The following is a 10,674-nucleotide window of genomic DNA, read 5'->3' as shown; positions in this document are numbered from 1 at the left end:
GAGGAGGAAAACAGCCAATGAAATTAAAATAAAATGAAGGAGGTGTTGAGGAGATCGAGCGGTTAATTTAATTCCAATTCCCCTTGCCACATGGTAGCTTGATGAACAAGTGTACCAAAGGTTAAAGGGGTGTTTGGATTAGATTTTTAGTTTATTGCTTAAAGCTTATTTGTGATAAGAATAAGCAATAAGCAATAAGTATGAGGAGGGATGCTTATTAAAATTAGCTTATCGTTAACGATAATGATGTTATCCAAACACTTAAATTAACTGGGAATAAGAGCAATTTTATTATTATTATTATTATTATTATTATTATTATTATTATTATTATTATTATTTATTTTTATCCAAACACCCTTGCATCTTTGCCAGGTTTTAAGACAGATTTGTGTGCAGCTGCTTGTTTTTCTATGTGAAACGATCTAAGTCATGTCAAAGATGAAGCATCTACTGCGAAAGCTTCACATCGGTGGTGGTTTCAACGACCACAACAACCGCTTGTCCGCCACCGACACGCCATCTGAACCTCCAGCCACAACACAGTTCCACTCATCGGCTTCCCCATCTCCATTACCTAGAATCGGCGCCGTTGATGCTTTATCTGTTGAGAATTTAAATATCAACAACTCAGAGTCCTCCGCTGTTGATTTCAATTTCTTCGAGGAGGAATTCCAGATGCAGCTTGCTCTGGCGATTAGTGTGTCATCAGGATCCGCTGAGGCGCGGGAACCCGATGCTGAAACTGCACAAATTAAGGCCGCGGAGCAAAGAAGTATGGGCTGTTCCCCTTCGGAATCTCTCGTTGAATTTCTCTCGCTTCGATATTGGGTAAGATAATTCAAACTTCTAGGACTTATTTTTCTTTGTTGTTTTGTAAGATTGTTTCAATTCATTGCATTCTATCACAATTGTATTTTGCAGTTCACTCCTTCACCTCTATGTTTGACCTAAAGTGTTTCGTTTAGTATGATCTTAAATGAATTTCATATTACTAAGATACATGTGTTCAACATTTAATTAGCTTATCTAAATGCCAATAAAGGTCCCTAAGTTGGACTTTGGGCTTTTATTTTTGCCAGAAAAGGCACGTCCTCAAACTAAGCAACACAGAATGAGAGTGACCCTACGAATTTAGTATGAAATTCTAAGACAAGTATATTTGTCATTGATGATAGTATTTGGTATTTGCAGAGTAATAATGTTGTAAACTATGATGAGAAAGTGATGGATGGTTTTTACGATGTATATGGGATTACTTCAAATTCAGTCACACAAGGGAAGATGCCCTCATTAGTGGAACTTCAAGCCAAAACAGTATACGATGATGTTGATTATGAAGTAATTCTAGTGGACAGATCAACTGATAAGAAACTGCAGCAGCTTGAGGAAAGAGTATTAAATATATCACTTGAATGTCATGCTTTGGGGATGAACCAGATTATAAGCAGGCTGATCCAGAAAATTGGGAATATTGTTGTTGCACAAATGGGTGGTCCTGTTACTGATGCAGATGAAATGTTGAGAAGATGGACTACTGCAAGTTATGAATTACGGAACACTCTGAAGACTGTCATACTTCCCCTTGGTTGTATTGATTGTGGACTTTCACGTCACAGGGCCTTGCTCTTTAAGGTAATTAAATGTCTTTTTTTTTCGACTTTTTATTATTTGAGTTGGTTGATGTGAAAATTTTAATGTTGAAATTCTCTCAGACACATATTTGATGTGCATTAGTAAAAACTTTACATTGATATGCAATAAAATAAAATAAAAATGATACGTTTGGTGCTAGGTACTTGCTGATAAGATCAACCTTCCATGTAGTCTGGTAAAAGGGAGCTACTATACTGGCACCGATGATGGAGCTGTGAACTTGATTAAGATTGATAATGGGAGGTATGGTTGTGCATGTTTTCATTTTTAATCAATTTCACCAGATGCTATAAGATATATTTTTTTTATTTGATCTATGTTGCTACTTTTGGGGCATGGACTCTATCTTGATATCAAGTCTGTGCAAAAGACATGAATTTGCATCATCGAAAATAGCTCTAGAAAGATTGTCCAATCATGTCTTATTATCTTATGTAAAAAAAATCAGCTTTAAAAGTTTGGAGAAGAAATGAATGATGTAGCATCTTGTTTTGTTTAATGTTTACACAGCGAGTACATTATTGATCTAATGGGTGCTCCAGGCACCCTAATCCCTGTGGAGGTGCCAAGTTGTAATGTTGAAGTAGTAGATATCAGGGGTGGTGCAGGAGGGTATACATTGGATATAAGCTCTGAAAATGGTTTTGCCAAAGTTGTCCCATCAGATTCACAATTGAACACTAGAAGTGGGAGTGCTGTAGAGAGGAAGCAAACCAAGAGATTTGAGAGTGATTTTGGTAAGTTACTTCCGGCTCTTGGCAGGTCAAATGAAGGCCGGGTAGGTGGTGGTGGTGGTGGAGGTGGTGGTTCACCCGCCCAAAAGTTGCAGCTTAGTGATGTCTCCAAATGTGTGATAACTGCTGCAAAAAATCCAGATTTTGCTCAAAAACTCCATGCGGTGTTGTTAAAGAGTGGTGGGCCATCTACAGAATCACTTTTAAATCTAAGTAATAAGGGAGTGGGAGAGACAAATGTGCGTGGGGCCTTTCATTTGTTGGATGCTGATCTTGATCTTATTTCCTTTACTGACATTGCCAATGTAAATGTTAATGGGTTACCTTCTCAAGAAACAAGTGCTTGTGGTGGGACTACTACTGAAGATGTCATCAATGATTATGCAGTTGGTAAGAGATTTGCTGAATTTTGTATGATTTTTTCAATAATATTTGGAATTCTCGATTCCATTCCATGGTGTGTTTGGTTGGAAATTGGACAATATTTAGTTCCCTATCATATGAATCTTTCAAATTCCTTGTTTGATGGATTTCACCATTCCTAGGAGAGAGTGGATGGAAACAAATTTTATTCTTTGCTTTTTCATAAAAGATTGAAATCCCCTCATTATATAATATATAAGGGCAAAGTACAGAAAACCACTATATCTGGGGCAATTTTGTGGCTTAACCACTTGCACTTAATTTTTTCTAATCAAACCATGAAAGTTTCAGATGTTTTTCCAAATTTAACCATTTTGACAGAATATTGTCAAAACGGTTAATTTGGAAAGTTAATGGTGAAACTTGATGTAAAACAAGTACTGGTGAAACAGGATAGAACATGTCAAAGATGGTTAATTTGGAAAAATTTCTGAAACTTTTTGTGGTTTTGTTTGGAACATTAAGTATTAGTGGTTGAACTACGAAACTGCTCAAAATATATTGTTTTTATTTTGTGGTTTTTCTTTATATATCGAAAACAAAATTTCAGTTGTATAATAATATGTGTGTGTGTGTGTGTGTGTGTATATATATATATATATATATATATATATATATATATATATATATATATATATATATGTATCAATAAACAAAAGATATTCAATTTTAATTATTGAATTCCATTCCATTTCTTTCCAACCAAAGTGGTGATAGATTATGGTTTCTTGAAATTGCAAATCCTTTGACATATTCCATTTCTTCCTAAATCATTGTACAAACCAAACACCTGTTTAGAAATTCATGAATGCCCTTTGTCCTTTGCAGTAAAGCCTGTAGAAAGACGATATGCAGATAATACCAAAAACAGAATAAATTTAGACATGAAGTTGGTGGAAACATCTTGCTCCAAATCCAATCAGAGAGAAAGGGAAATTCGCATTGATGAGGAGTGGGAAATCCCATGGGAAGATATTCAGATTGGAGGGCGCATTGGTATCGGTAAGAATTACTTGTTTCCAACATATTCTGTAAAACTGTATTATTACAATGGAAGTGGATCCCATAAAAGTATATATTATATGATAAAAAGATCAGTGTTTAATTTCCCTTTCTTGTATAGGTTCTTTTGGAGAGGTTTACCGTTCAGAATGGAATGGAACTGTAAGATGCTTCCAAATCTGAAATTTTGAATTTAGCACTTTTATAATCTATAACCAGCTAGTTTCCCTTCAATGATCTTTATGGAGACAAAAATGTTATGCAATAATATAGCTTATGGTCAGAAAAGTCAACTAACTGTTAGGAGGATGCCAGTTTACTTAATTTAGTAAGCATTCATTATCTGATCCTGATGACAGGAGGTGGCTGTGAAGAAGTTTATGAACCAAGATCTCTCAGGCGATGCTCTCACTCAATTTAAAGGGGAAGTAAGTGCGCTACAACTGGACAAAATTTGCAATTTTTTTTTGTCTGTCACCCAAAAGGTGGAATATAACCTAGGAGGAGGACAGATTCTTCTTTTGTATACAAGGAAGGATTTGATTGAGTGCATAGTGTTTTGTTTTTTAGGTTGAGATCATGTTAAGGTTGAGACATCCTAATGTTGTACTTTTCATGGGAGCAGTCACTCGTCCACCAAATCTCTCCATACTTACAGAATTTCTACCAAGGTTCACTGCTTTCAATTCTAATCAAGTCTACAGAAATAGCAACCTACTTTTTATTATTATTATTATTACAATATATATATATATATATATATATATATATATATATTAATAGGACATTATGCTTTGACAAATTCGTTACATCAATGATGAAGTTGCTATATTTGGGTAGATTATTAAAGTACACTGGTAAATGAAAATAGGATGCTATAATAATCAAATTAATGGAAGTTCATTGCTGTTTCTTTGCATATAACCCATAAGTGTATCTGATTATGATTTTCTAATGTTTTACTAGCTTTAAGTTTTGTGCCTTAATTTGCAAGTATTTGTCATTATTGCTACTATTACTTTAAGTGGTTCTATCTCTTGTTTCGATCACTAAAATCCTTTTTTTTCTTTTTACTACCACTCTCATCCTTGGTAACCAGATAAAAAAAATGGAAAATGCAACAAATAGTCCTTGAAGTACAATATGTGAAGGATAAATCACAAGAACATTTAATGATGTCCTAATGTTGTTTAATATAAAAGATTGAGGGGAAAAACAAAACAAAAGTTCGTATCTTACCCATTTCTATCAAATTTAACCCGTGATCGATCTAAAAAAAGTGCTTAAATGCAAGAAACAGCAATGTACATTCGTTCATCTGTTTATTATAGCATCCTAGTTTCATTTCGTCATTTTACAACATTATATTATGAAAAATCTACAAAAGTATATAGGAAATGTTATCCAAATACAAAGCAACTTCCATTGCTATAATTCGGTAGCTTTAAAAAAAACAATGTGATAATGAGAAAAAAATCTAATTTTTTCATATATTAATTCTATTTCTTTGTTGTTGTTTTTATCCAGGGGTAGTTTATTTAAATTATTGCATCGTTCGAGTATCCAAGTAGATGAAAAGAGGCGAATGCGTATGGCTCTTGATGTGGTACGTACATTGTTTGTCAACATCTGTCTGTTTTATTTGTGATGATTATTATGTATTTGTATGGGAAATGCTTGTAGGCCAAGGGGATGAACTATTTGCACACTAGCAATCCAGTTATTGTGCATCGGGATCTCAAGACACCAAATCTCCTTGTTGATAAAAATTGGGTTGTTAAGGTTAGTATGACAAATTTGTTAATTTTATAACATTTTTGAATAGTCTACATATTTCATCTAAATACAAAGCAGGTTTCACTGTGTAAGTTCTCAAAATACATGTACTTTTTAGTAATTCACTCACTGGAAAATGACTCTTGAGGGTAATTAACTTTTGCGTTTGTACACATTTGGTCCCGTTTTCTCTTTTTTGTATTCAATATACCATCGAACTTGTTGTTGGTGTTTACCATAGCCCTTTTGACCGGCTTTTGACCTGTGATAGCCGGTCAAAGGGTTATGGTGAACACAAACAACAAGTTCGATGGTATATTGAGTACAAAAAAAGGCAAGGGACCAAATGAGAACAAACGCAACAGTTGGTTACCCTTCTGATTCATTTTCCCTTTACTCATTTACAACAAATCCCACATCATCTCCTAGTGATATTAATGACTTTATGAGATTCATTCTTGCTTCTCTTCAAAAAATAACCTACAAAAGAACATTATTCGTACATGTACAACTTTGTAATGCACTTGAACATTTTTTAGGGGAATCTTGATTAAGTTGACACATTTCATGACTACATTTACATTTGCAATCAAATGATTTATCGTATCATGGATTCTAGACAAGTCTACAAACGAGTGGAATCACAAGTGTTATGATTTTTGAGTTTACTTAGCTTTAAGATTGAACTCATGGGATTAGATACAACATCAATATGTACAATATTAAGGTGATGTGTCTACAAAAGCAACATGATATTGTACATATTGGTGTTGTATCTTGTCCCATGAGTTCGATCTTAAAGCTAAGTAAACTCAAAAATCACAGCACTTGTGATTCCACTCGTTTGTAGATTTGTCTAGAATCCATGATACGATAAATCATTTGATTGAAAATGTAAATGTAGTCATGAAATGTGTCTGCTAAGTCAAGATTCCCCTAATAAATATTCAAGTGCATTACAAAGTTGTACATGTATGAATAATGTCCTTTCGTAGGTTATGTTTTGAAGAGAAGCAAGAATGAATCTCATATAGTCATTAATATCACTAGGAGATGATGTGGGATTTGTTGTAAATGAGTAAAGGCAAAATGAACCAGGAGGGTAACCAACTGTTGCGTTTGTTCTCATTTGGTCCCTTTCCTTTTTTTGTACTCAATATACCATCGAACTTGTTATTTGTGCTCACCATAACCCTTTGATCGGCTATCACAGGTCAAAAGTCGGTCAAAAGGGCTACAGTAAACACCAACAACAAGTTCGATGGTATATTGAATACAAAAAAAAAGGGACCAAATGAGTACAAACGCAAAAGTTAATTACCCTCAAGAGTCATTTTCCCATTCACTCACACTACTTATGGTTTATGTGTTGTTATAGCATTCCTTCCTTCCTATTACACCTAACCGTTGTACTTTGTTTTTGGGTTTGAATTTTGATTGATGTACGCAGGTATGTGATTTTGGGATGTCACGCATGAAACACAATACCTTTTTGTCTTCAAAATCTACTGCTGGAACTGTGAGTTATTTCTAAAATAAAATTAAGCTAAATGAAGGAAAATTTGTAAAACATTATTATGACTTAAAAAAGGATACTGATGTTTGCTGCTATCTGCCAGCCGGAATGGATGGCACCAGAAGTGTTGAGGAACGAACCTTCGAATGAAAAGTAAGTGAATATTTTTATGTTATCTTGAGAAATGTTAATGTTTGTGTTTGGCAGGTGTGATGTATATAGCTTTGGTGTAATTTTATGGGAGTTAGCAACTTTACGCATACCATGGACAGAGATGAACTCAATGCAGGTTGTTGGTGCTGTTGGTTTTCAGTTCAGACATCTCGACATTCCACAGCATATTCATCCTACACTTGCATGCTTAATAAGCGATTGTTGGCATCTGTAAGTCGCTTGCTTGCTTTTTCTGGTATTTTATTTAAATTGCTATTCATGTCTTTTTGCACATATTCAAATTTTCTTTACTTTTCTAGGGACCCACAGTTGCGGCCATCTTTCAAAGAGATCATTTCCCGACTTAGACAACTCGCAAATGACACAACAAAAACCACAACACTTCAATAACACACTATTGTAGTCGGGGATCCAAACACACAATATTGATTCTTGTACATTGAAAAAAAAAAAAAAAAGAAACAGAGAGAAGTGTAGGTTTTGTATCATTCCAAATGATGGATACAAGGTCAAACACAACCAAACAACATACATTTTGTTACTCCGTTGCTGTGCAAAGTGCAGTTATAAAGGGGGTTGGTAAATGATTTGTTTGGTAACAGAAGTTGTTTATTTTGATGTGGTAGTTTGAGAAAAGAGAAGGGAAATAAGCATTTACAAGCGTTTGGAAACAAACGTATGAGGTGTCTCTTTAAGTTAAGTAAAAAAGTTTGAAGCGCTTTTTTTTTTCTTGTGAAAAAACACACGGTAGTTTACAAACAGTATTTATTTGTGAATGGAAACATTTTAGGTGTAGACATAGGAAAGTAAATAAAAATGTTGTTTTTCTTGATCATGTATCAAAACACGTATACGAAAGTTTATTTTTGTTTGGGAGATTTGGTGTGTATGGTTTTTCTTTTGTGTCCTGGCTGTGGTTAGGTTAGTTGTGTGAAAATTCTCTTCTGTTATCTATCAATCTTAATTGTAATATTATGAAGAAATCAGTTGAAATGATTCAAGCGAGGTTTTAAAGAACTGAAATAGAATAAAAGTTTGGAGTAGGAATATCCACGGATATCTTTAGAAGTAGACCTTGAAATAAGAAATAAACAAGAGGATAATGAACACGGTAGTTTACAAACACTATTTAATTTTTACACTTAAAATCATATTCTTTCTAGTAAATACATGTTTTATATATTTAAATAGTAAAGTTATATATATATATATATATATATATATATATATATATATATATATATATATATATATATATATATATATATATATATAGGGTTAAGTACATGTGAGACGATCTAATTTTGTAAGACCGTGAGATGTATTTTTTTATTTTTATTTTAATTTTTTTTAGTTAATTCAAATTCCGAAAATAATATTTAAAATTTTTTTTTTTGGATTTTTCCATTTATTTTGCATTTTAAAATTATTTTTTAGAATATGTCAGTGTAATATTTTATTAGAATATTTCACATATTTTTTAAAAAAAAATGGAATTTATTTTTAATTTTAATTTTATTTTTTTTAGTTAATTCAAATTCCGAAAATAATATTTAAAAAAAGAATTTTTAGATTTTTTCATTTATTTTGCATTTTAAAATTATTTTTTAGAATATGTCAGTGTAATATTTTATAGAATATTTCACTTATTTTTCAAAAAAAAAAAAACGGATTTTTTTTATTTATTTTTATTTATTTTAGTTAATTCAAGTTTCGAAAATAATATTTAAAAAAAACGAATTTTTGGATTTTTTCATTTATTTTGCATTTTAAAATTAATTTTAGATTTAGTCTCACGGTCTCACAAAATTAAAATGGTCTCAAATGAATCTGAACATATATATATATATATATATATATATATATATATATATATATATATATATATATATATATATATATATCATACAATTACCTCATGGAGAGTTAGCCGCCCCCACGAATGATATAAATACTACTGTTGCTTTGGCTTTACTCACATCAGTGGCATATTTCTATGCGGGTCTTAGCAAAAAAGGATTAGGTTATTTCGGTAAATATATTCAACCAACTCCAATTCTTTTACCTATTAACATCTTAGAAGATTTCACAAAGCCCCTATCACTTAGTTTTCGACTTTTCGGAAATATATTAGCCGATGAATTAGTATATATATATATATATATATATATATATATATATATATATATATATATATATATATATAACCGTATTTTATATTAAATACATAATTTTAATATAAAAAATATATTTTGGCATATAAATGTAATTTTAACATAAAAGTACGGTTTAAAACTAGGTTAACAATAAGATGGTCAAAATTGCAAAAATTAAAAACTTAATGATTAAATTGTAACAAAAACTATCGCAATGTCCAAATCGAACTTTTGTAAAAACATAACGACTTTTGGGCAGTTTATCCTTACTTATTTAATTAAACAACTCTAAGATTTTAGTTATTACTTAGGTGTTCTTTGTTTTTTCGAAGTAAAAGTGTTTGAAGTCTGCGGACCACCTCTGAACCCTCTGTAGCAGAAGAGGTGGACCAAATGACTGCAACATGTAATAAAAAGTCCGTTTGTTTTTTATTTTTAACGTTACAGACTGCTGAGGTAAGTTAAAGCAAGATGTGAAGAGGTTTGAAGCAGATGGTCTAGCGTTACGCCACGCAACACACACGTAACAGTTTTTAAGTCAGAAGTCTTCAGAAAAACAAACAGCTACGAAAGGCCAAGTGTTGCGCGTGTGCTACGCGATGCAACAATAAGAGGTCAGAAGAGGTTTTTTTAGAAAAAAACAAACAACACATTAGAGACTATATGATAGTTGTTGATTGAGTCATATCTAACTGAGTCAGAGGCCTACCTGGGTCTACAATATTGATTGTATCTTGTTCTCACTTCAACCATATTGTTTGATTATCATTTGACTGATTGTACTGAATGACCATTTTACCATGTTGTTTTGTTTTATGTTGGATACAAATATTATATTATGTCGTGCTTATATATAATCTTTAGGTACCTATTGCACTTAAACTGTTTATTTAATTATAAATATAAAATTATATATAAGTGGGAATATATATATATATATATATATATATATATATATATATATATATATATATATATATATATATATAGGGTTATGTTATTTTGTTTTAGGTAACTATTGTGTGCATGTAAGGAGAATTCTGAACCAATAGATGAAAATAATTAATGACTATGATTTTGAGGGACTATGATATTATAATGGAATATCATTACCATAATATCACTCAAATTTAATTAAAAGGGTATTTTAGACAATTAACTATATTTAAAAAAGGAAATTTTCGTATTTGAAGGGATAATTCTGATTTTTGTAATAAAAAAATATTATTCAACTTCA

At 31.8% G+C, this 10,674-nt stretch overlaps 1 protein-coding gene across 3 annotated transcripts; it reads left to right on the top strand.

The window, feature by feature from the left end:
* The first annotated feature begins 386 nt into the window (after positions 1-386).
* On the top strand, positions 387-8,157 carry LOC144997331 (putative serine/threonine-protein kinase SIS8). 3 transcript variants are annotated; one of them, XM_078957207.1, is made up of 14 exons: positions 388-831; positions 1,195-1,635; positions 1,796-1,899; positions 2,167-2,780; positions 3,642-3,815; positions 3,937-3,977; positions 4,175-4,243; positions 4,386-4,486; positions 5,343-5,421; positions 5,499-5,597; positions 7,042-7,110; positions 7,211-7,260; positions 7,315-7,491; positions 7,581-8,157. In XM_078957207.1, exons 1-14 carry the CDS (start codon positions 433-435, stop codon positions 7,669-7,671), a joined length of 2,508 nt encoding a protein of 835 aa, XP_078813333.1. In that variant the 5' UTR covers positions 388-432; the 3' UTR covers positions 7,672-8,157. The 3 variants fall into 3 exon arrangements, with proteins under 3 accessions (XP_078813335.1, XP_078813334.1, XP_078813333.1); XM_078957209.1 differs by lacking the exons at positions 7,211-7,260; positions 7,315-7,491; positions 7,581-8,157 and adding an exon at positions 6,805-6,855 and having other exon boundaries at positions 387-831; positions 7,042-7,060; XM_078957208.1 differs by lacking the exons at positions 7,042-7,110; positions 7,211-7,260; positions 7,315-7,491; positions 7,581-8,157 and adding an exon at positions 6,805-6,910 and having other exon boundaries at positions 387-831.
* The last annotated feature ends 2,517 nt before the right edge of the window (positions 8,158-10,674 follow it).

The sequence above is a fragment of the Lactuca saligna genome, chromosome 5 (assembly GCF_052625555.1).
Source record: "Lactuca saligna cultivar CGN05327 chromosome 5, ASM5262555v1, whole genome shotgun sequence".
NCBI classification, from domain to species: Eukaryota; Viridiplantae; Streptophyta; class Magnoliopsida; order Asterales; family Asteraceae; genus Lactuca; species Lactuca saligna.
This window is presented reverse-complemented; position numbering and strand designations above follow the sequence as displayed.

Coding starts and splice junctions, on each gene's coding strand:
- LOC144997331 (XM_078957207.1), top strand. CDS start 433: ATGTCAAAGATGAAGCATCTACTGCGAAAGCTTCACATCGGTGGTGGT. Junction 5,422..5,498: donor TGCGTATGGCTCTTGATGTG/GTACGTACATTG, acceptor AAATGCTTGTAG/GCCAAGGGGATGAACTATTT. Junction 7,261..7,314: donor AACGAACCTTCGAATGAAAA/GTAAGTGAATAT, acceptor TGTGTTTGGCAG/GTGTGATGTATATAGCTTTG.